Source organism: Enhydra lutris, unplaced genomic scaffold (assembly GCF_002288905.1).
Source record: "Enhydra lutris kenyoni isolate GAN:26980312 unplaced genomic scaffold, ASM228890v2 scaffoldscaffold3, whole genome shotgun sequence".
NCBI classification, from domain to species: Eukaryota; Metazoa; Chordata; class Mammalia; order Carnivora; family Mustelidae; genus Enhydra; species Enhydra lutris.
The window spans coordinates 60,719,654-60,745,198 of record NW_019154087.1 but is presented as its reverse complement, the minus strand read 5'-3'; the positions used below and the strand labels follow the sequence as shown (position 1 = coordinate 60,745,198).

At 35.7% G+C, this 25,545-nt stretch overlaps 1 protein-coding gene across 2 annotated transcripts in view; it reads left to right on the top strand.

Annotated features, from left to right (window-relative positions):
* LOC111157092 (NIMA related kinase 1) overlaps positions 1-25,545 on the top strand; it is a 218,060-nt gene that overhangs the window by 91,172 nt on the left and 101,343 nt on the right. The window contains exons 18-21 of one of the 2 annotated variants that reach the window (XM_022518328.1): positions 15,675-15,758; positions 16,189-16,272; positions 16,947-17,024; positions 18,105-18,200. In XM_022518328.1, the coding sequence (XP_022374036.1) occupies positions 15,675-15,758; positions 16,189-16,272; positions 16,947-17,024; positions 18,105-18,200 (342 nt within the window). The remainder of the gene's footprint in view (positions 1-15,674; positions 15,759-16,188; positions 16,273-16,946; positions 17,025-18,104; positions 18,201-25,545) is intronic. The other variant, XM_022518338.1, reaches the window with a different exon arrangement.

Sequence of the window (25,545 nt, the reverse complement as noted above, 5' to 3'; positions counted from 1 at the left end):
ATGACCTGAGCCGAAGGCAGACACTCAACTGACTGAGCCACCTAGGCACCCCAGTTTTGTCTTTTTAAAAATCTTATGAGTAGGGGACATCTGGATGGCTCAGTGGGAAGAGCATGTGACTCTTGATACGGGGATCATGAGTTTGAGTCCCATGTTGGTTGTAGAGATTACTCAAATAAATAAAAATTTTTAGAAAGTAAATATTTTATATTAATTTATCAATTATATACAATATATAGTTTTTTGAGGTTGATGTATATCAGTACTTTGTTCTTTTTTATTCCATATTAAGTCATATTCCATTGTGTGGATATATCACAGTTTATTTATTCCTTGGTTTATGGACATTTGTGTAGTTTCCAAAAGAGGGATGCTGTGAGTCCTACTAGCAATCCTTTTATATCTTTGTGGTCAGTAGCCTCTCTCATTTTCCACAGTGGAAATTTTCTTCAATAATTTTCCCCTTATCTCTCTATGAAGATAATCATTATTTCATCATTATTTCACAGAGAAAATTGGGCTTACAAGTCCCACATTTCCTCACATTTTCTGCCCCTGAACTTGTATATTTATAATGGCACCAAATTTTTGTTTTCTCTAGTCTCAGAGAAGAATAGAACTTCCTCTATTCAAAAGTAATTTCTTCCATTCCACCCAGTTTGATAGTTATATTACTAATAATTGTTAACATCTCATTTACTGGGTACTTACTATATGTTAGTTGTTCTAAATTCTTATATTCTAATCTCACAACAGCTCTCGGAGGTAGATCCTGTTACATTCCCATTTTATATCCTACGGAGGCATAAAAAATTTAACGGGTCAAGCTTTATAAGATACTAAATGATAGAATAAGTGTTTAAATGTCTGTAGTCTGGGGGCACTTGGGTGACTCATTTGGGTGTCTCTCCCCTCCCCTTTCCCCTTCCCCTCTCCCCCTTATCTCCTCCCCTTCTCTCTTTCTTCCCTCCCTCCCTCCCTCCCTCTTTCTTTCTTTCTTTCTTTCTCTCTTGATTTTATTTATTTGAGAGGGAGAGAGAGAAAGAGAGAGGCGCATGCATAGAAGGAGCTGCCAAGAGAGAGGGACAGGCAGACTCCCCACCAAGCAGGGAGTCCAATGCAGGGCTTGATCTCTTGACACTGATATCATGACCTGAGCCAAAGTCAGACTTGCAACTGAGTGAGCCACCAGGTGTCCTAATCTTGGATCTTTCTAATTCATCTTTTATCTGAGCTACCACAGTGATCTTTCCAAAGCAAAACTGAATGCATTGCTCATTTGCTTAAAGTTATTTAGTGGTTCTGTATTGCCCAGAGGGTAAATTAAAACCTTTTTAGCTTAGCTGAAAGCTTCCAGCCTTTGGCTTTCTTACTGCTCTTGAGTTACCTTTCTTACTTTCTTCACCTCTTAAATTTCAGCAATACCAAAGAAATTTTTTTACCAGAAATCTCATCTCCCTTATCTTCTTGGAGAGAGAGTTCATGGTACCTTTCTATTGCCTTGTTGGCCTGGGGACTATTGCAGAGGATGTGGGGGAGGTTCAATGGGAAAGAATAAATTGGTTTCCTGCTGTGAGGGGGAAGATGATTAACTATAGAAATAATTACCATTGTTAATGTATAGCGTGTTATAAAGCTTACAAAAAGCTTCCTTTTGCCCTTCATTTATCTTCATAGGAACTTCAAAGTTTAGACATTGTATTCTCATCATAAGAAAGAGTTTATCAGCTCCAATAATTAGAGAAGCTTAGGGAGGAGAGAGTAGGAGAGGAGTATGGTAAACATCTCAAGAAGTACTTCAGAGTCTACCTAGAAAACACAATCAGAAATCTGTGGAAACACTCATTTATAGTGTTATGTGCTGTCACTCAACCTTGTGTCCTGTAGGAAGACTCCTTAGCCCAGTATTGTTGAAATTGGAAAAAGATCACCTAAAGTAAGTCTAACTAGAATAGAGATCCACATTTGGAGTAAAGAGTGAAAAAAGGGTTTGGTTGGGATTTTACCTTGAAAAATACAATTTAAAAATTATTGTGAGTATTATATGTAAATGAAGAATCACTAAATTCTGCTTCTGAAACCAGTATTATACTATATGTTCACTAACTAGAATTTAAATAAAAACTTGAAACAAAACAGTAAATAGAGAGAGCCTGGAAATACATTGAAGAAGCATGTGAAGAAATACTCCTACATCTGTGTGATGTTTAATCACATGGCTTTGTTGTTTTATCTATTCCATCTTGAGATATAATAAAAATTTATTTTTCTGTAAAAAATATATATATTCATCATAATTTTTGTTATATTTAAGTCTACGCTAATTTGAAAGTAATTAATTTAGGGAGGATTGTAATTTTTCTGATAGAATTATATAATGAATACTGTATGTGTTTTATCAAATCCAAGATACAACTGTAAGGCATATTGTTGCTTTATATATGACTAACAGAAAAAAAGTATTGCCAGTTTAACTGATATAATACTTTTTATGACTTAACTTTTATACTTGCTGAAATAACTTTTAGATTTGTCTTTTTTAATTATATCATTCTTGTAAATCCATAAAAAGGAAAATATGAATGAAATAGATTGATAAAGGTATTCATTCCTAAATCTACTTCACACTTATAATTTGACTTTCCAGTCATTTATTATTTATTTATTTAAAGATTTTACTTATTCATTTGTGAGAGAGAGAGAGACAGACCACAAGCAGGGGTAGCAGCAGGCAGAGGGAGAAGCAGGCTCCCTGCAGAGCAAGGAGCCCAATGCAGGACTACATCCCAGGACCCTAGGATCATGACCTGAGCTGAAGGCAGACACTTAACCAACTGAGCCACCCAGGTGTCCCACCATTTCTTTTTTAAATTAGGGTAATTGATGTTCATGTTTTCTCAAATAATATTATCCTCTATGGCACCAAGTGCATTGATATTTCAACACTTCTTTCTTTCCTTTTTTTTAAAATTGTGTTATGTTAGTCACCATAAGATATATCATCAGTTTTTGGTGTTCCAAGATTCATTGTTTATGTACAACACCCAGTGCTCCATGAGATTTCAAAATTTCTGAAAAGTACTCCAGTGTTGGGGTGCCTGGGTGGCTTAGTTGGTTAAGCTGGCTGCCTTCCGCTTACGTCCTGGGTCCTGGGATCGAGCTCCACATGGGCTCCCTGCTCATCAGGGAGCCTGCTTCTCCCTCTCCCTCTGCCTGCTGCTCTCCCTGCTTGTACTCACTCTCTGTCTCTCAAGTAAGTAAATAAAATCTTTAAGAAAAAAAAAAAAGTACTCCAGTTTTGTCTCTTGTATTTTCTCTCAAGGAGTTAACACCAGTCTGTGTGTTTTATTGTTAGCATTTTCTTGTTCTTAAAAGGAATCAGTGGAAAGTTTTCAACGACTAGCAGGGGTCATGTTTCCTTTTGAACAAGCCCATAAGTGATTTCTTATATCAAAACTTGAAGAGGTTACAGTTGTCCAGTTTTGACACCAAGAAAGATAAACTAACAAAATTTAGATATCACTCAAGCATAACATTTATGTTATAACTGATATCTGGCCAACAGTTGGTGAGATTATAAGAGTATAAGATGACATTGACTTTAAAATGTACCCCATTTCAGAGATGTTAAAATGTTAAAAATTATTCATATTAGAATTGATGAAAGATGGTGCACCCTTCACTTCATGATTTTACATATACTTCTATATAATATAAAAGAGAACCATTTTTTAAAAATGGCTGAGACTTTGGCAGTTTTCTAAAGATCATTTCTTAATTTTTTAATAACCAAAATATTTTGAGGAATTAACATTGTAATTCTTTGCAGTTTTCTTTTATTCACTTAATTTGTCCTGTCCTATGTATAGATGATTTTGCATCTGATTTGAACAATTTTACAATATCACTGTCAACATCTTTATGACATCCTTCATCTTTGGCAAGATTTGCAATTTCTTTTGCCATTCATTTTGTATAACATCCAACAGTCAGGGAGAGATTGACCAACAAAGACCTTGATGTGATGAATGTGAATAGAAACTGGTGTTAAGTGGGGAAGGAATAATACCTGGGAACTAATTTTATAGTAGTCATTTGGGCTGTGACTCTCTTTACTTCTCAGTTCAACATTATAAGTAGTTAAATCTTTATATAAATGTACCTAGAGCATAATACAGTAATATTTATAATATTACTTATAATATATAATATAATATTATTTATAATATAATATTTATAATAACTCTGACTCTTCAAGAAAAAAATTAAAATCAGTGATTTTAATTTTTCGGCAGCATTATCTATTGATAAATATTAATAGTCATCATTTGTACAGTTTGAAAATGTATATACATTTATCCTGTGGTTTATCCTTATAACCGCTCACAGAATCTCCATTTTGCTGATGAAGAGAAGCAGTTTTAAAGAGGTTGTGACACATGCAGCAGTATGTGTTTTCTAATACTTTTACAAATCACATTATAAATAAACCTAAACAGGTAAGATTAGGTTCTGAGTCTTAAAAATTAATCCTTTGGAATTGGAAAACTGCTATAAGTTATTTGCTCAGTATGTTTTATTAAATGCTTTGGGAAATCATAATGAATTATAACATTGTTTCTGTGGCAGTATGAAATTGAAGTACCTGGCTTAAAGCATTTGGAACATAAATAATTTCTAGGTTGAATTGAAATTTTACAGAAAATGTGGATTTCAAAGTAATTATATATGCTTGCATATGAATTCAAAATTTTCTCTGGGTCACTGGAATTTTCAAAAAATGAAAAATGAAATCTTCAAAAGTCAGGGAAACTAAAAAGGAAGACTCCAGCCAAATGGTTTGCTTTCTTCTAAACAGTATGAATAAAAAGTAAAGTAACTGAGAGTCTAATCCTGACAATAATTCTTTAGATAGGAATTATTATTCCAAAGTTACAGGTTTTGAAACCAGCTCAGAGTCCTTAGTACTCTGCCTAAGATCACGTAGAATGTAGAGACAGGATGTAAGCCCAGATGTGTGGCTTTGGAGATTATGCTTTTAGGTGTTTTACTATGCTCTTTGTTCCTTTTTAAATCTCATATTAGTATTTGGTTTAATTTAGGTAAAACTTGTAGGCATAATTTTGTAGAGCAGGTATAGACAGACTTTTCTGTAAAGGGGCAAGTAGTAAATATTTCAGACTTTGCAGTCCATATTGTCTCCTCTAAAACAAATGGGTGTGGCTGTGTTCTAGAAAAACTGTGTTTACAAAAACAGGCAGCAATCTAGATGTGACCTGGGTATTACAGTTTGCTAATTCTTGTTAAAAAGTATCATAATAGCAAGTTAGTTATTTAATACTAAATTGTTTATTTAAAAAAATTTTTCAGTTCTCTAAAAAGTATTCTCTTATCCTTCTAAAATAACATGTTTGGTACAAAGAAATGAATACGTGTAATATATGTGTAAATTATGAAGCAAAATAATATACTCAGGAGGTCAGAGCACTGATAAGTTCAGTGTATATACTGCTCTCTAATCTAGGGATTGGCAAATGTTTTTCTGTAAAGGGCCAGATAGTAAATATTTTAGGCTTTATTAGCCATAAGGTCTCTGTCATAACTGCAAACTGAATTATGGCACAAAACTAAATATAGACATTGTGTAAATGAATGAGTGTAGCTGAGTTCCAATAAGACTTTATTTATGAACACTGAAATTTGAATTCCTTATAAACTACATGTGGTCATGAAATATTCTCTTCATTTTTTTTCACCATTTAAAAATGTGAAAAACCATTCTTAGCTTTTGGACCATGCAAAAATAGGTGGCGGACTGGATTTAGCCTGTGATCTGTAGTTTGCAATCCTGACCTCACCTTTTTTTCTGCCTTCTCCCAGAGGTGACCATTATCCTGAATTTTGAATTTATCATTACTGTGGATTTTTTATTTTTTTTTTATTTTTTTTTTTAAGATTTTTTTATTTATTCATTTGACAGATAGAGATCACAAGTAGGCAGAGAGACAGGCAGAGAGAGAGGAGGAAGCAGGCTCCCCGCTGAGCAGAGAGCCCGATGCGGAGCTCGATCCCAGGACCCCGGGATCACGACCCGAGCCGAAGGCAGAGGCTTTAACCCACTGAGCCACCCAGGCGCCCCTACTGTGGATTTTTTAAAATGCTTTTTTCCACTTCTGTATATACACCTACACCATGTGGTATCCTGTCTTATTTTTGAGCTTATAAAAATTATACTGTATATAGACAGGGACTTGTTTTTTTTTCATTCAACATTTTTTTTCTGAAATTCATTCGTGTAGTTGAATGTAGTTGTACAGTATCCTGTTGTGTGCATATTATCACAATTACTAATTCTCCTGACAATAGGTATTTATTTAGTTGGGTTTGAGTTCTGCTTTCAACATTCTTTTACATGTTTCTTGGTACACATGTGCAAAAATTTTTCTTGGTTATCAGTTTTCCTCTGTTGAGTAACTTAGAAAATCTGAATTATTTCCTTGGAGAAATCTTACTTTCTTATTAACTCATATTAAGTCATTTGGAATTTACTTATACTAATGGAAAAATGCCTTAAAAGTGTGCAGTTAAGTGTTACGCCTTTCATTCATTCTTTCATTTATTTATGTAATATTACACAAACATTTATTGACTGTAATATATTGGGTTTTGTGCCAGCAAGAGAATGTAAGATAAGCAATAGTTAAACCAACAAGTAATAGCAGTGGCTGTTTACTGAAAGCTTAGTGTGCCAGGCATGATGTTAAATATTTTATTTTATTTTATTATTTTTTTTTTTAAAGATTTTTTTTTTTAATTTATTTGACAGACAGATCACAAGTAGGCAGAGATGCAGGCAGAGAGAGAGAGGAGGAGGAGGCAGGCTCCCTGCTGAGCAGAGAGCCTGAATGTGGGACTCGATCCCAGGACCCTGGGATCATGACCCGAGCCGAAGGCAGAGGCTTTAACCACTGAGCCACCCAGGCGCCCGTTAAATATTTTATATACATTATCTCTGTATTAGTTTTCTAGGGATGCTATAACAAAATGCCATAAACCAAGTGGCTTAAACAATGGAAACTTATTATCTCACAGTTCTGGAGGGTAAAAGTCCAAGATCAACATGTTTGTAGGGTAGATTCCTTCTGAGGGCTGCAAGATAGAATCATTCGTGCCTATCTTCTGGTGGTTGCAATCTTTACCATTCCTTGACCTTGGAATCATTATCCTGATGTCTGCCTGCATTTCACATAGTGTTCTCCCTGTATGTGAACCTGCTTCAAATTTCCCCTTTTTATAAGGACATCAGTTGTATTGTATTAGAACCCACTCTAATGATATCCTTTTAACTTGATTAAGAATCTATTTCCAAATAAGTTCAAATTCTTGGGTACTAGGGGTTAGGACTTCAACATATGGATTTTGGAAGAGCACAGTTCAACCCATAATAGTCTCTTTTAGACTTTACAACAGTCCCATGTAGCTGTTGAACCTTAATGATACTGGTTCTGTCATAGTGTATACTGTATTACAAAAACCCTAGCTACTAAAAAGTGACTTAGGCACAGTTCCAGAATAAAATCGCATAAACCCTCTTTTCCCTGCTCCTCCCTTCTAGATAGAATTAAATACTCTGGAAACTAGTTAGCTTACAACTGTGGTAGGATTCTGTATCCTGGAAAGAAGAAGGATGAGCTAACTAGAGACCTCAGGACTTAAGAAGTAACAATGTGGTTTCCTGGGGTTTCTTTTTATCTCCCATATGTTGTGGGCTGGGTGTTCGCCATGCTTGCCTCCCAGATCCACCATAGACAAAAAAAAGCTAAAACAAAAACCAAAAGCCTGCTCTCACTCACCACATTACTGGGAAAGAGGAATCTCAGGATCTGCTACAGTAGGATCCTGTTGTAAACTGTGGGCAACAATGAAGCCTCAGGCTGCCCCAACCTCATTCCACAACTAGAGCATGGGCAGGTGACTAGGAGGGCAGTTTGACCCATCAGTGGCAAAAAAGCCTTGGACAATCCCAGTTCCACTCAACAACTAGGGCACTAGCAGGTGATTCAATCTATCCCCAACAGAGTAGCAGCCACAAGGTCTTTGTATCTCTGTGCCCTCCATCTAGAAACATACAAAGACCCAGACAAGTGTCATCTGTCTCCTACTCTCAGGAGATCTTCCAGTAATAGCAGGTGGCTTAGGGAGGCAACTTTCATTATCACAAGATAGCTCCAGGAGAGACTGAGCAGGAGTACCATCAGCATCAGAACAATGAAGCATATTAGAATAATATTACAAGGGCTCAGGAAAGCAAACTCATTGGAACTAAAGCCCACAAAAGTAGGCCAGAACCTAAATGCCAATCCTAAATGGAGCTATTGCCTACTAAAATTGAAGCTATTAAGAGTTTTCAAATAATTAAAATATTCAGGATATAATAAAAAAAAAAAAATCTCTTGTCATACCAAGAACCAGGAAAACCGCAACCTGAATGAGTAAGGCCATAGCGCTACCACTGTTATCAAGATGAGTTACATAATGGAATTATCTGAGAAAGATTTTAAAGCTGCTTCAAACAAATGCTTTAGCAAGCAATTAAAGCTCTTTTGAATGAATAAAAAAAGGAAAATCTCAGTGAAGAAATAGAAGTTATAAAAAATAACCAAATGAAAATTATGTAATTGGAAAATACTATAATAACAAAAATTTAAAATTCACTGGGTAGATTCAGTGGTAGAGTGGAGATGACAGAAGAAAATTTTTCAGTCTTAGGGATCTGTGGAACAATAAGAAGAGATTTAACATTTGTATCATTGGAGCCCAAAGGATAAGAGAAAGAATGTGGGAGTGAGAAAACTGTTTGAAGAAATAATAGCTGAAAACTTTATATATTCGGTAAGGGACATAAACCTACAGATGTAAGAAGCTGAGCAAATCCCCAACTAGGATAAACAAATCTTCACCAAGCAATATTAAATTTCTGAAAGTAAAAGACAAAACAATTCTTTATTGAGAGAGAAATGACATATTACCTATAAAGCAGCACCAATTTGAATGACATCAGATCCCTCATCTGAAACCATGGAGTACAGAAGGAAATGACAGGATTTTTCAAGTGCTAAAGGAAAAGAACTGTCAATCCTGAATCCTTTATCTAATTAAACTGTCCTTCAAGGGGGAAATAAAGATATTCTCAAGCAAAGTAAGCTAAAAGAATCTGTTGTTAGCAGAGCAAATAAAATTGCTAAGGACAAAGAGACAAAGACATTATATAATAACAATAGAATCACTCCTGTAAGAAGTTACTGCAGTCGTAAGTGGGTATATGCCAAACAATGGAGTTTCAAAATACACAAAGTGGAAACAGAGCTGAAAGGATAAATCAAATCCACAAGTATAGTTTGGGACTTCAGTACCCTACTTCTCAGTGATTGTTAGACCTGCTAAACAGAAATTAGCAATGATATAGAATAGCTAAGCACCATCACAAGCTACCAACTTCTATTTTATACTTGTAGAGCATTCAACCCAACAATAGCACAATATACTTTTTTTTTCAAGTGGAAATAAGTTAACATGCAATGAGACATCACCAAGATAGACTATATGCTGGATCATAAAATCTTAAGGAATTCAGAAGAATCAAAATTACACAGAGTATGATCTTTGAACATCATGGAACCAAACTAGAAATCTATACTAGAAAGATGACAGGAAAATGTAGAAACAATTGAAAATTAAAACACTTTTAACTAAGATGGGGTCAAATAGGAAATCTAAAAAGAAACTTAAAAATACATAGAACTGAATGAAAATAGACACACAACATATTAAAATTTGTGAGATGCAGCTAGAGCCCTGCTCTGAAGGAAATTTATAACACTAGATGCTTATATTGGAAAAGAAGAAAGGCTTCAAATCAGCAGTCTTAAGTTCCTATCTCAAGATGCTGGAAAAAGAAGAGCAAAATAGATCCAAAGCAAACAGAATGGAGGAAATCATTACAAGTAGAAATCAATGAAATTGAAAATGGGAAAATTATTTAGAAATTTAATGAAACAGAAAGCTGGTTCTTAGAAAAAAATTGAATGAAATTGATAATCTCTAGATTGACAATAAAAACAAAGATGACACAAATCACCAATATCAAGAATAAAACAAGGGATATTACTACAGATTCTGTAGTGAGTAACAGGGTAATAACAAGCACCTTGACACTCATAAATTCAACAACTTAGAAGAACTAGACCAAGTCTTTGAAAACTACAGACTGCCAAATTGGAATAGATAACTTAGGTAGCCCTGTAACTTAGTTTTTTTGGTTTTGTGGTTTTTTTGTTTTTGTTTTTGTTTTTTTTTTTTTTTTAGATTTTGTTTATTTACTTGTCAGAGAGTGAGAAAGAGAGCACAGGCAGGAAGAGGCAGAGGGAGAAGCAGGCTCCCTGCCGAGCAAAGAGCCTGATGTGGGACTCGATCACAGGACGCTGGGATCATGACCCAAGCCGAAGGCAACCGCTTAACTGACTGAGCCACCCAGGAATCCCAGCCCTGTAACATTTAAAAATTGAATTTGTGATTTAAAATGTATTAAAAAAAATAAATCTTCAGCCCTATCTGGTTTCACTGGAGAATTTTGCCAAACATTCAAAGAATTAACACCAGTTTGATAGAATGATACAATCTCTTAGGAAATAGAAACAGAAGGAATATTTCCCAACTCATTCTGAGGCCTGTATTACCCTGATATCCAAGCTTGACAAAGCACAAAAAAGAAAAGTACAGACTAATGTATCTCATGAACCCAGGTGCAAAAATCTGTAATAAAATTTTAGTTATTCTAATCTAACATGACCAAGTAGCATTTAGTCTGGAAATGCAAATCATGTTTCAATATTAGAAAATCAGTGTAATCTACCGTATCAGGAGGCTGAAGAAGAAAAATCATATCAAATCAATTGATGCAGAAAATCTTTTGATAAAGTTCATGACTTAAACTGTCAGTAAACTGGAAATAAAGGGAAACACCCTCAACTTCATAATAGGCATCTACAAAAAAAACAAAAACCTTAAATCTAACTTCATATACATAGAAGACTAAATGCTCTCCCTCTACAGTAGGGAAAATAAGAAGGATGTTTGCTGTCACCACTGGAATCACAACATTGTACTGGAAGTTCTAGTTCTAGTTACTAGTTCTAGTTACTGCAGTAAGGCAGGAAAGAGAAAAGACATACAGAGTTGAAAAGAAGGAAGGAATGAAATAATTGCTATTTCCCGTTGACATGATTATTTGTTTAGAAAATCCCAAGAACTCTCTGAAAACTCTTCTGGAACTAAAAATTGAGTTCATTATAGTTAGCAGGATACAAGATTCAACACAGAAAAATCAACTGAATTTCCATACATTGACAATAAACAAGTGTATAAAAATATAATACCATTTATAATTGCTTCCAAAAAATGAAAAAAATTAGTAAAACATGCAGGATTTATGCAATTAAAATGAAAAAATGTTGATGAAATCAAAGAAGATCTAAATACTTAAAGAATCATACCATGTTCCATACCATGTTCATGAATTAGAAGACTCAATGTAGTAAAAATGGTAGGTTGTCCTAACTTGACCTTTGTTTAGTGCAATTCCTGGTAAAATCTCAAGAACATTTTTTATAGATACAGACAAACTTATTCTAAAATGTATATGGAAAAGGAAAGGTCTTAAAACAGCCAAAACAGTTTTGAAGAATTAAGTGGTGCCCCGGATTGGAGTATCTTTAAAAAAAAACAACAAGTGATTAAAAACCAGATGCTGGTGATGATGTGGAGAAACTGAATTATCCATTGTTGGTAAGAATGTAAAGTGACACAGCCATTATGCAAAATAATTTGACAGTCCCTTTTAAAACTAAAAATGGACCTACCATAGGTAATTCTACTCTTGCACTTATGTCCCAGAGTAAAGAAAATGTATTTTCACTCAGAAATTTGTACATGAATGTTCTTAGCAACTTCTAACTCTTCATAGCCAAGAAGTTGAAACTGCCCAATGTCCTGCAGTGAGTCAATGAATGAGCTAATTATGGTATATCCATACCATGGAATATTAGCAGTGAAACAGAACAAATCATTGATTTATGCATCCAATACCTTGAATGGACTGCAAGGAATAATATGAAGTAAAAACAGTCCATCTCAAATGATATGTACTGTTTGATTCCAATATGTAAATTTTGTGAAATGTAAAGATGGAGAACATATTAGTAGTTGATGAGTGTTAGGTAGGGAGTAGTGAATATGACTGTGAAGTGTATGGTAATGGTACAATTGAGTATCTTGATTATGGTGATGGTTACATAAGGTTATATGTGTGACAAATTGCATTAATACAGATATACTATATGTCATGTATAATTGCTAGAATCAGTTTCCTGGCTTTGATAGTGTACTATAGTTATGCAAGATGATTAACTTGGGAGAGGATGGATGCATGGTCCATGAAAGCTCCTTGTACATTTTACCTTTCTGTGAATCTATAATATTTCAAAATGAAATGTTAAAAAAAAATTGCTTCACGGGGCGCCTGGGTGGCTCAGTGGGTTAAAGCCTATGCCTTCGGCTCAGGTCATGATCCCAGGGTCCTGGGATCGAGCCCCACATTGGGCTATCTGCTCCGCGGAGAGCCTGCTTCCTCCTCTCTCTCTGCCTGCCTCTCTGCCTACTTGTGATCTCTGTCTGTCAAATAAATAAAATCTTTTAAAAAAATTGCTTCAAAGTAACTCAGATTTTTCTACTTAAAGTTCTCAAATACCATGAAAGAAAGATACAGGCTATAGTGATACTCAGTTCTCCTCCACCCACTCTTCTGTAACTGTAGATACTTCCATCATCTTTTCATAGTTCACATCTTTGCCCAGTCTTCCCTATTTCTTGTTTTCCTTCACCTTCCTACTCTCTGACTCATATTTCAAAAGCTCAAGGAACTGATAAGCTAATGCCAAGATCCCTTTGAAGAGGGGAAGAAACTGAGTGGGCAGTAGCCTTTGGTCAGGCTCCAAGAAGAGACAGGCAGAACACATTCATATAATAATGTTTTTTGTTCTGATATACCCACAAAGTAGGTGGTATTATTATGCCCAAACTTACAGCAAGTTTCAGTAATTTTGCTGAAGGTCAGCAGTGGTTCGGTGACATTGACAAATGTGTGAACTGACAGAATTTGGAGTCTTTCATAGTCCATGTTCTTAACCATCATATATACTGCCTGTCCACCATTATGATACACTGATGTGCACTACTGCAGATGGTATATATAAAAGTGGTATGGCATGTCACACTTAAATGACTGGTGGAGGTATGAGCAAGGCTTTCTCCATGGGAGAAATGTTTGATTTGCATTTTGGAAGATGAGTAGAATTAGCCATTTTAAGAAGATGAGTGAAATCATGACATAGTCTATAAACCACATGTAGTCATCATGGCTAGAATGTAGGCATTGGCAGAGATGAGAATAGATACAGCTAGGTCACAAATGGCCTTATCTGCCATGCAATGGAATAGAATGTATATGAATAATCTATATTCATATATTACGAAGATATGGAAACCATTGGAAGGTTTATGTGGGCTTTGATGTGAAAGAAACTGTTAAAAGGGCTACTCTGCATTGTAGAGAATAGATTGGGGAAAGGAATAGACTAAGAGATGTAATGATAAATTAGGAAACTCTTGGAAAGTCAGAAGTCAAGAGCAGAGACCATGCACTCAGGAAGAAACTAAAGGGGTAGTTAGACAGGAGGAGGTGGCTTAGTAATTCGATTGTCCTATTTTGGCAGGGTAGAGAAAGAGGCAAAACTCCCAGCTTGCTGCCTTGGGTGTCAGATTGTGATCAATAACTGAAGTAGGAATAAAATCATATAGTAAAAAGAATGATATAGTCAGGTTTATAAATTGAAGTAGTTTTGCTGCATAGTGAGTAGAGTTGTCCAGATGTTAGTTGAATATACACAGATATTCAAGAAAAAGGACTACAAGGCTGATTGAGATTTGGGAATCAGCAACATATGTTAAAGCCTAGGAATAAGAAGAGAAGGAGGACCAGAGAATGAACCTTGACAAAATATTGACATTAGTGATGAGCCAAGGAAGAGAAAAGCCAGGGAAAAATAGTGAGGATTGATTGGAAGAACCCAGGAGAGAGTGCTGTTATAAATATGAAAGAGAATAGAGATTTGTTTTTAATGTGTGAATTATAGAACACTATTTGGTGGAATATTATGAATACTATATAGTCAGTTAACAATACTGTTTTTAAGGATATTGAGTGTGAGGAGAGACTTAGAATATTACAATTGATATGCTGATTAATATTAAGGTAAAATCAGAATAACTATAGTAAAATTCCAGTTTTGTAAAGATAGAATGTGTATGTACTTATACGTATGAGGAAAAAGAAATTTGGAAGTAAATTAACTTTAGACTTTAGGTGCTTTGGGTTGTCGAATTGTGAATGATTTATAAGCTTTCTGCAGTGAACATATGTTTTTATGAGAGGAAAAAAAGAGTTGTATGGATTCAAACTCATCTCCAGTGGAAATATTAATTAAAAATTTACTCAAAAGTGTCCGTTTGAATTGTGAACTAGAAAGTCAGTGGTAACCTTGAAAATTTTCACAGTCTTAGTGGGATCAGAAACCAGATTGTGTTAGGTTAGAAAGTAAATAGGGAAAAAAATGTAAATAGGAAGCAGGAAAATGGAGGTCATGAATATAAAAAAGTATGCTTTCAACAAGCTGATAAAAAGACATTAGATAGGGGTCACTTATGTGTGACCTAACATGACTGTGGAATTTCCTCTGTGTATTATAATCTCATTGGCCACCTGTGTGTGGCCAGGCCCAACCACATGGCCTTTGTCCTTAAAAGCTAGTTTGTGAAATAGAGAAAGGTCGCCCTCTCTCGTAAGAGGTGCGGCCTCAAACATTTGGTTTGATTCTTGATGCTTGGCATGAAATAAAGCTTTGCTTGACCTTCAAAAAAAAAAAAAAAAAAGACATTAGGAAAGTTAGACCCTGATGATTTTTTTTTTTTAAGGAGAAAATCTTACAGCATAATTGTGTGCTGAATACAGAGAAAATGGATAGTTTGACAATCTGATAACTTTTTGGAAGGATATTAATAATTAATAAGGACATAATTCCATGTTTATGATAAGCTGTGTTTAAAAATGATACCAGTTTGTGATTGATTGTGATCATTTGCAGTATAGTAACAGGATATGTCCAAGTGTAGAGTTTGAGTTCAAACATTTAATATTGTGTCTGTGTATTTAGTATGTAAACAAATGTGTAGATATGACCAACCCTTTACAGAACAGAACTTGTATTTGGGTTTAGCTAACCTCCAAAGCAGTTTTAAAAAACTGATTACTTAAATGACTAATAGAAACATAGCTGGTCTCTCTTTTGAATAATTATATATGGGGTTTAATTGCTTCCTTCTGTTCTCAATGAATGTATTGGTTATACTGACGTAGGAAAATGCCAGGGTTTATCTAAGTTCATCCACTAGAAATGATCAGTGTTTGCCAAATGAAATAAAGTGGCACCTGGATATTCCTAGGTAAGATGCTAATGTAGCCTTAGTCATTCTTTAAACTTAGTACATTAAATGATGAACAGGGAATCCTGCAAAACCTGGCAGCTATGTATGGAGGCAGGTCCAGCTCTTCAAGAGGAGGGAAGCCAAGAAACAAAGAGGAAGAGGTATGCTTCCCGCATGTTCGCTACCTCCGTCACATAGCCATTTTTGAGTTTATTGCCTTCCTTTCTTGCATGGTTTAAATTCTTAACAATTATTTAAGGATTTTGTAAGTCTACAGGGACCTGTTAATATAATTTGACTGACATGCTGTGTCATAATTTTGCCCCATAACTGATATTCAGTATTCTGAGTTGATTTCTTTTCTTTTGATAAAAATAAAAATTTATAATTATGTGTTTCTTTTCAGAAATAAGTTGATCTAAATTAAACACTTGAAAGCTAATATTACATTTCCATTAACCAGATTTTGAAACTTTTATTTCTTGTATTCAGATTAACACTTTTCTTTAAATTAAAAAATTTTTAGCAGTAAAAATATTGATAGTTTTTCCCTAAATTAAACTGCTGTATGTTTTTTTTCTCTCCTTGTAGGTTTATCTGGCAAGACTGAGGCAAATAAGACTGCAGAATTTCAATGAGCGCCAACAGATTAGAGCCAAACTTCGTGGTGAAAAGGCAGGTTGAATAATAATTTTTAAAAAGTAATTGAATGACATTATAATAGATTAAGATTAAAAATGTTATGCCATTGGGGTGCCTGGTGGCTCAGTTGGTTAAGCATCTGCCCTTGGCTCAGGTCATGATCCCACAGTCCTGGGATAGAGCCCCACATCAGGCTTCCTGCTCAACACAGAGTCTGCTTCTCCCTCTCCCTCTTCTCCCCACCCCCAACTTGTATATGCCCCCTCTCTCTCTCTCCTCTCTTTCTCTCACTCTGAAATAAATGAATAAAATCTTTTAAAAAAATAAAAAATGCTGTGCCACTAACATAAAATCTGATGGAGTTCAAGTCAAAGATCAGAAAACTATACATAGGAATAAAATACATTTTAGTTGTGGGATTTAAAATTGATAAGACCACTTTTCCAGAGGAATTTTGAGAGGAAAATTAAAGTACTACCCATGGCCATTTTATATCATTCTATTTTTGTCTTTTTTTCCATTCATTGTCTGTAAGAGTTGGTAGTTGTGGATAATTCACTTGCAGCACTTGAGAGAAAATTAGTAGTGTTGAACAATATACCATTTTATATTTTTAGGTGTTAGTTTATTCGTATTATCTTCCACAGAGCTCTGCACTGAATTCAAGGCTCTGTCCTAAGAGGTTTTCTTATGTACTTACTTTGTAGAAAGAAGCTGATTATTCTGAAGGACAAGAAGGAAGTGAGGAGGCTGACATGCGGCGGAAAAAAGTTGAAGCATTTAAGGTATAAACTAGAAATGTATTACAGTTTTCTTGGAGAAGATTGGGACTTAAGGTAGAAAATTGTGTTAAGTCTTGGGGCACCTGGGTGGCTCAGTGGGTTAAGCCTCTGCCTTTGGCTCAGGTCATGATGTCAGGGTCCTGGAATTGAACCCCGCGTCGGGCTCTCTGCTCAGCAGGAAGCCTGCTTCCTCCTCCCTCTCTCACTCTGCCTGCCTCTCTGCCTACTTGTGATCTCTGTCAAATAAACAAATAAAATCTTAAAAAAGTAAAAGAAAATTGTGTTAAGTCTTACATAGTTATTCTCTGCCTTAATTTTTCATTCCCCTTTATCCTTCACTGTTTGGTTTCTGAAAAACAGTGTCTTCCTCTCTCTTCGTATCCTGTATTTATGGAGAGTAATTTGATAAAATGACAGAAGTATATGAAACTATTACACAGTCTTAAAAAGAGAAAATGGTAACCTTAAAAATGAAAAATATTATTGTCTGTTTCTCTGAAGACAAATGATGTCTGTATATAATAACCATAGTTTAAAATTTTTACATTTGATATTCCATTAGAATGAGAGATGGAGAGAAGTGAATTGGGTGAAATCGGAGGGGAAGACAAGCCATGAGAGACTGTGGACTCTGAGAGACAAACTGAGGGTTTTGGGGGGGGTGCGGGGTGCAGTGAGCCTGGTGGTGGTGGGCATTATGGAGGGCACGTATTGCATGGAGCAGTGGGTATGGTGCATAAACAATGAATTTTGGAACACTGAAAAAAAATGAAATTTAATTTAAAAAATAAATAAAAATACCATCATGCTGCACACTTAAAAAAAAAAAAAGAATATGCCTGTATTTATTTTTATTCAACAAATACTTACTGAGCAGCTGCTGTGTGTTGAGCCCTGGTTTTAGTGCTAGGGATATAGAGTGAGCTTCTATTTTTACTCAAGAAATTCTCCCCCACCCCCAGAACTCCTCTTTTTTTGGCAAAATAAGTAGATTGTTTTAGAGACCTCAAACAAAACAAAACAAAAAAACAACCTATCCCCTTCTTTCTGGTAACTAATTTTGTTGATTGTTTTTATTTTCAGGCCCAAGCAAGTGCACGTGCTGCTGTACTAAAAGAACAATTAGAACGAAAGAGAAAGGAAGCGTATGAGAGAGAAAAGAAAGTATGGGAAGAGCATGTAAGCTTTAGCTCATATTCTTGATCGTTGTCATGTTGATGTTCCTGTATCTCTTACTGGCTAATATGTCACCATTATAATTTTGTAATTCTTTCCCATTTTTTATTCTCATTCATTTCCCCCTCTCATCCCCTCACCTGGCTCTCCCTCTCTGTCTTTCCCATTTAAGGATGATCAATATGAAAGTTATTTTGGGGTTTGATTTGGGGTGAGAACCTAATTTACTTATTCTAAATGAATAAGTTCTAAAATAGTAAGTTTTTATTATTGCCAAGTTCCTAATCAAAGTACTGGCATCACTTAATGGCCGTGCTTTCCTTCTGCCACTGATTTATAAATATATTTTATATATAATATAACATATAGATTTATAATTTATATTATAATTATGTAAGATATAAATATAAAATATATAAATTTATAGTATATTAATCTACCTTTATACATTAATATAAATACCTATATAATTAATATGAATTAATATAAATTATTGACATAAATAGTAATATAAATACATATATTAAACTCTTATACAAACTAGAGAATGACTCTGTAGTACACATGCATCAAGCTCTCTTCTGCTCCATTATTCTATCTGTTCTGCCACCACCTCACTGTGTTAGTAATTATGGATTTAGAATATATTTAAAATTTTTTAAATTTAATTTTACATTAACAATAAACATTTTAACAATGTTTATTCTTCTGATCCATGAGCATGGAATGTTTTTCCATCTTTTTGTGTCTTCAATTTCTTTTATGAGTGTTCTGTAGTTCCTCGAGTACAGATCCTTTACCTCTTTGGTTGGGTATCTTATGATTCTTGGTGCTATAGTAAATGGAATCAATTCTCTAGTTTTCCTTTCTATATTTTCATTGTTGGTGTATAAGAAAGCAACTGATTTCTGTGCATCGATTTTGTATCCTGCCACATTACTGAATTGCTGTATGAGTTCTGGTAGTTTGGGGGTGGAGTCTTTTGGGTTTTCCATATAAAGTATCATTTCATCTGTGAAGAGAGAGAGTTTGACTTCTTCTTTGCCAATTTGAATACCCTTTTTTGTTGTCTGATTGCTGTTGCTAGGACTTCTAGTATTATGTTGAACAACAGTGGCGAAAGTGGGCATCCTTGTTGTGTTTCTGATCTCAAAGGGAAGGTTGTCAGCTTTCCCCATTGAGAATGATATTTGCTGTGGGTTTCTCATAGATAGATTTTATGAAGTTGAGGAATGTTCCCTCTGTCCCTATACTTTGAAGAGTTTTAGTGAGGAACGGATGCTGTATCTTGTCAAATGCTTTTTCTGCATCAGTTGGGTAGACCATGTGGTTCATCTCTCTTCGCTTATTGATTTGTTCTATCACATTGATTGATTTGCAAATGTTGAACCACCCTTGCATCTCAGGGATAAATCCCACCTGGTCATGGTGGAAAATCTTTTTAATGTACTTTCGTAATGTACTGTTGGATCCTATTAGCTAGGATCTTGTTGAGAAATTTGGCATCCATATTCATCAGAGATATTGGTCTGAAATTCTCCTTTTTGGTGGGGTCTTTGCCTGGTTTGGGGATCAGGGTAATGCTGGCTTCATGGAAAGAGTCTGGAAGTTTTCCTTCTGTTTCTATTTTTTGAAACAGCTTCAGGAAAATAGGTATTATTTCTTCTTTGAATTTTGTAGAATTACCCAGGGAATCTGTCAGGTCCTGGGCTCTTGTTTTTTGGGAGGTTTTTGATCACTGCTTCAATCTCCTTACTAGATATTGGTCTATGCAGGTTGTCAGTTTCTTCCTGTTTCAGTCTTGTAAGTTTATAGGTTTCTAGGAATGTATCCATTTCTTCTAGGTTGCTTAGCTTATTGGCATATAACTGTTGATAATAATTTCTGATGATTGTTTCTCTTTCCTTGGTATTAGTTGTGATCTCTCCCCTTTCATTCATCATTTTATTAATTTGGGTCCTCTCTCTTTTCTTTTGGATTAGTTTGGACTGTGGTTTATAGATCTCATTAATTCTTTCAAAGAACCAGCTTCTAGTTTCGTTGATGTGTTTTGTTGTATCTCTAGCTTCTATCTCACTGATCTCTGCTCTAATCTTGATTATTTCCCTCCTTGTGCATAAGTTTGGCTTAATTTGTTGTTGGTTTTCCAGTTCTTTAAGGTGTAAAAAGAGCTGGTATATTCAGGATTTTTCAATTTTTTTGAGTGAGACTTGGATGGCTATGTATTTCCCCCCTAGGACCGCCTTTGCTGTATCCCATAGGTTTTGGACTGATGTGTCTTCATTCTTATTGGTTTCCATGAATTGTTTAAGTTCTTCTTTGATTTCCTGGTTGATCTAAACATTCTTGAGCAGCTTGGTCTTTAGCTTCCAAGTGTTTGAATTCCTTCCAAACTCTTTCTTGTGGTTGCGTTCCAGTTTCAAAGCATTGTTGTCTGAGAATATGCAGGCAATAATCTTAATCTTTTGGTATTGGTTGAGCCCTGATTTGTGACCCAGTATGTGGTCTACTCTGGAGAAAGTTCCATGTGCACTTGAGAAGAATGAGTATTCTGTTGTTTTGGGGTGGAATGTTCTTTATATATCTATGAGGTCCATCTGGTCCAATGTGTCATTCAAAGCTCTTGTTTCTTTATTGATTTTCTGCTTGGATGATCTGTTTATTACTGAGAGTGGCGTGTTAAGATCCCTACAATTAACGTATTCATATCAATATAACTCTTTATTTTGATTAACAGTTAGCTTATGTAATTGGCTGCTCCCATATTGGGGGCATAAATATTTACAATTGTTAGATCTTCTTGGTGGATAGACTCTTTAAGAATGATGTAGTGTCCTTCTTTATCTCTGATTACAGTCTTTAGTTTAACATCTGATTTATCTGATATGAGAATTGCTACCTCAGCTTTCTTTTGAGACCCATTGCATGAAGGATGCTTCTCCTTCCCTTCACTTTCAGTCTGGATGTATCCTTAAGTTCAAAATGGGTCTCTTGTAGACAACCTGTGGACAGGCCCTGTTGTGTTATCCAATCTGCAACCCTGTGCTGTTTTATGGGAGCATTTAGTCCATTCACGTTGAGAGTTAATTGACATCATGTTGCCTGTGAAGTCCTTATCTCTATAGATTATCTCGTAAATTTTTGTTCTATGACACTGTTGGGTTCCTTCTTCTTCTATAGAACCTGCCCCTTAATATTTCTCGTAGAGCCAGCTTGATGGTCACATGCTGTTTTAAACCTTGCCAGTCTTGGAAGCTTTTTGTCTCTCCATCCATTTTGAATGTCAGCCTTGCTGGATAAAGTATTCTTGGCTGCATGTTCTTCTCATTTAGAGCCCTTACTATATCTTTCCAGCCCTTTCTGGCTTGCCAGGTTTCTATGGACAGGTCTGATGTTACTCTGATGGACCTTCCTCTGTATGTAAGGAATCTGTTCCCCCCAGCTGCCCTTAGGACCTCTTGTCTAAAATTATGATTCATGAATTTTGCAATCAAGTGTCTGGAGGTCTTTCCAGATTCGTTGATCTTGGTGGGTGTTCTTTGTGCCTCTAGGTCATGATCGTTTGTTCCGTTCCCTAGGTTGGGGAAATTTTCATCCAGAATTTGTTCAACTATATCTTCTAGTCTTCTCTCTTTCTCCACCCCCTCAGGGATCTCCAAAATTCTGATGTTGGAACATTTCATGACACCATTTATTTCCCTAATTCTGTTTTCATGGCTTCTAAGCTGTTTGTTCCAGGCCTACTCCTAATTCTTTTTCTCTATCATTTTGTCCTCTAGATCACTAATTCTATCTTCTACTTCGGTTACCCTAGTTGTTAGAGTTTTTAGGTTAGATGGGATCTCACTGATAGCATTTTTAACTTCTGCCAGGTCGGCTCTCACTTCCGCCCTTAGAGATTCTTTGTTGTTACAAATGGTTTTCTCCAACCTTGCCATTGCCTGGATAATTGTTACCATGAATTCCCTTTCCAATATACTGTTTATATCCATATCCAGCAGTCCCATGGGAGAAGGCACAGTCTCTGATTTTGTCTTTTGTTAGGTGTTCCTCCTCCTAGTCATTTTGGTGACAGGTGATTGGGGGATGTATAGCTGAATATATTAGCCACGATCCAGGCAAGGTGCACCCTCTCCACTGATGTCTTCTGCCACTGTAGAATTCCAGAAGTGTATAATCTTACATCTCAGGCTGATTTCCTGGGTGTTCAGAGTGTTAGGGTACATATTTAGCTCACTTCAAGGGACCGGTTGAAACAGGGTCTCCTACTTTTCTGCCTTCTTGCCCCTCCTCCTTATATTTAAATTTCTGATAGAGTTTTCCCCTCATTTCCTTTTTACTCTTCTTTGTTTTCCTTAGTTGCTTGCTCTCTTTTTCTTTACCAGATACATTCCTGGTTAATTTTTGTCTCTTTCTCTCTCTCTTTTTTTTCTTTTTAAATTCTCTTGGGGGGCACCTGGGTGGTTCATTCATTTAAGCATCTGAGTGACTCTGGATTTCAGCTTAGATCATGGTCTCAGAGTCGTAAGCTTAAGCCCTGCATTGGGCTCCTCACTCAGTGGGGAGTCTGCTTCTCTCTCTCTTTCTCTCTCTCTCCTTGTCCCCCCTCACTCTCTCCCTTTCTGTCTCTCAAATCAATAAATAAATCTTTAAAAGAAATTTTGTTGGAAATTTTATCAGTATTACCTTAAACCCACAAATTAATTTATTCAGGAGCATGTTAAGTGTCTACATTTATTCATTATTTCTTTTGTATCTCTTGTACAATTTTGATCATTCTAAGGTCATACTTGTTATATTTCTTGTAAAGGTTATTTGTTAACAGTACCTAATTCTATTTCTGTTTCAAAAGGTTTTTTTTTTTTTCCCTACCAGAATATTACTGATATGTGGAGAAATTGTTGGGTTTTAGCTTATACAGTGTTTAATTTTTTGGATTTTTAGTGTACAGCTATATCAATGGCAAGTAGTCATGATATATATCATAACAATAATTTCTGTAATTTATTGTAGGCACATTATAACCACTGCACATATTGTGCTTCGTTTAATCTTTACAACTTTATAAAATAGATAGAAGGATGGAACAATTAGATGAAGTCAAAATTCCAGTTAGTATGGAATAGTGATTTGAACCTAGGCCTGCCCAGTGTTGAAATCTTTATTCTTTTTTTTTTTTTAAGACTTTATTTATTTATTTGAGAGAAAGAGAATGAGAGAGAGCATGAGGGGGGGAAGGTCAGATGGAGAAAGACCCCCTATGCAGCTGGGAGCCCGATGTGGGACTTGATCCTGGGACTCAAGGATCATGACCTGAGCCGAAGGCAGTTGCCCAACCAACTGAGCCACCCAGGCACCCAAAGTCTTTATTCGTATGCACTAACCTTAATTTCCCTTGCTTTCTTTAAGCTGTACCTTGTCTTACTGTTTTACTTTTATTACATTGGCCTGAACTTCTAGGACAACATTAAACAATAATAGGGATAATATTTTGTTCCTATTTTTTTTAAGATTTTATTTATTTATTTGTCAGAGAGAGAGAGAGAGCACACATAAGCAGGCAGAGTGGCAGGCAGAGGCGGAGAGAGAAGCAGGTTCCCTGGGGGGCAAGGAGCCTGATGCGGGACTCGATCCCAGGACCCTGGGCTCATGGCCTGAGCTGAAGGCAGTGGCTTAACCGACTGAGCCACCCAGGCATCCTTTGTTCCTATTTTTAATGGAAATACTTTCGTCATTTTACTGTTATATATGGTAAAATAATAAGGAGTATAGTTGTATCTAGGATTTAATAGTTTTTATCAGTGGTGTGTTTTGGAGTTTGATCACATGTCTTGTGTGTCTCTTCTTAATTCACCATTTGAGTAACATATAGGGAGATTCTCTTCTTACCAGCTTCCTGATGAAAAAGAACCACTTAGGTATAAGAGAATGTGTGAAAGAGACAATTCCAAAAGTTAGAATAAGTCTAAGGATTGTTTGATAATTCCTTTTTGTTTTCTGTTAAAAGTAATTTCATTTAATAGCTGTTCTGATTTGTTCAACCTGTTAGTTACATTTTTCTCCTAAGTTTTAAAAGTCTAGCAGTAGAGAAATCTCATCTCATTCCCCCTTTTCCTTTCCTGATATAACATGGACAAGTTTGAATGTGAAACTAACTGTGATAATATATTTCATCTTCCCCAAGAGTGTCTAGTAAATTATCTCCTGGCCCAATGACCAAAATTTACCTAGCTTTAGATTGCTATACTTTTTAAATATTTTGAACCTAGTGTTCCTTAATTCCCTTTTCTTCCCCCTTATTTCAGATGGAGTAGCATGAATAGGGCAAGAGTATGAGACAATTACAGTGCTAACTCATCAGCTGTTCCTCAAGAGAACGTTTCAACAACCAAATTTGTCAGAAGTAGAAATAATTCATCTTCGTAGTCAGAACCAATGATTTATTACCCAAGTCCCTTCAGGGTTACCTTAATCTGGAAAATAGTATGAGCCTACCTTTGGTGGGATATATAGATAGATCGATCGATCGATCGATCTATATATCAGGAACAATCTGCTTTTTTCTCTTGGTTTTGTGTCTTCAACACAGGAAACAGGGACATTTCATCTTGTGCTCATTTGCACAGAGGGGCAGAGATTATATCAAGATGAATCTGTATGAACCTCCCTATGTATTCTTTTTCAATCAGCTTTCTTCATGATAAGCCTGCTGCTACCATCCTTCTGTTCAGCAATAATATTGCAGTTGCAAATTTTAGGGACCATTAATTGCCCTTGCAGTTTTTAGTTTAGTCTTTAATAATCCATTCTAGCAGTTTATATAGCACATGAAGGTGATTGGGATAGTAATATATCCATTAAATATGATACGCTTATGCTTAGTGTAAATCAGCCTTATTTTTAAAATATCTATTATCCAAAATTAGATGGGGCATCCACATTTTCGAAAATAGCGGTCTACATGGCTTTGATTATGTGATACCCTTTAGTCTTAGAGATGGGACAGCTACTCCATATACTCTGCTATTGGTATGCATGCATGCATAGGCCTGTATCGGCAGCAGGCTTATATAGCCACCTGCCAGTCTGTGCCAGCTATGTATACACCTTGTGATTTCCCCAGAGTAAAATGAATGGCTGTGTCTTGGTTCATGTTGTGATTGGCACATGGGATACTGGAGTAGCACATTTATCAATGGGAAATGTTTCCTTTTCTCCGTCATTTAGGAACTGCTCATATTAGTGATTCAGAATGTTATGCTTCCAAAGCCCAAGTTAATATAGCTCAGGGAACACAAAGTGGAGCTGTGTAATTATGTTTCTTTCCTGAAATCTGCTTTTTGTGGGC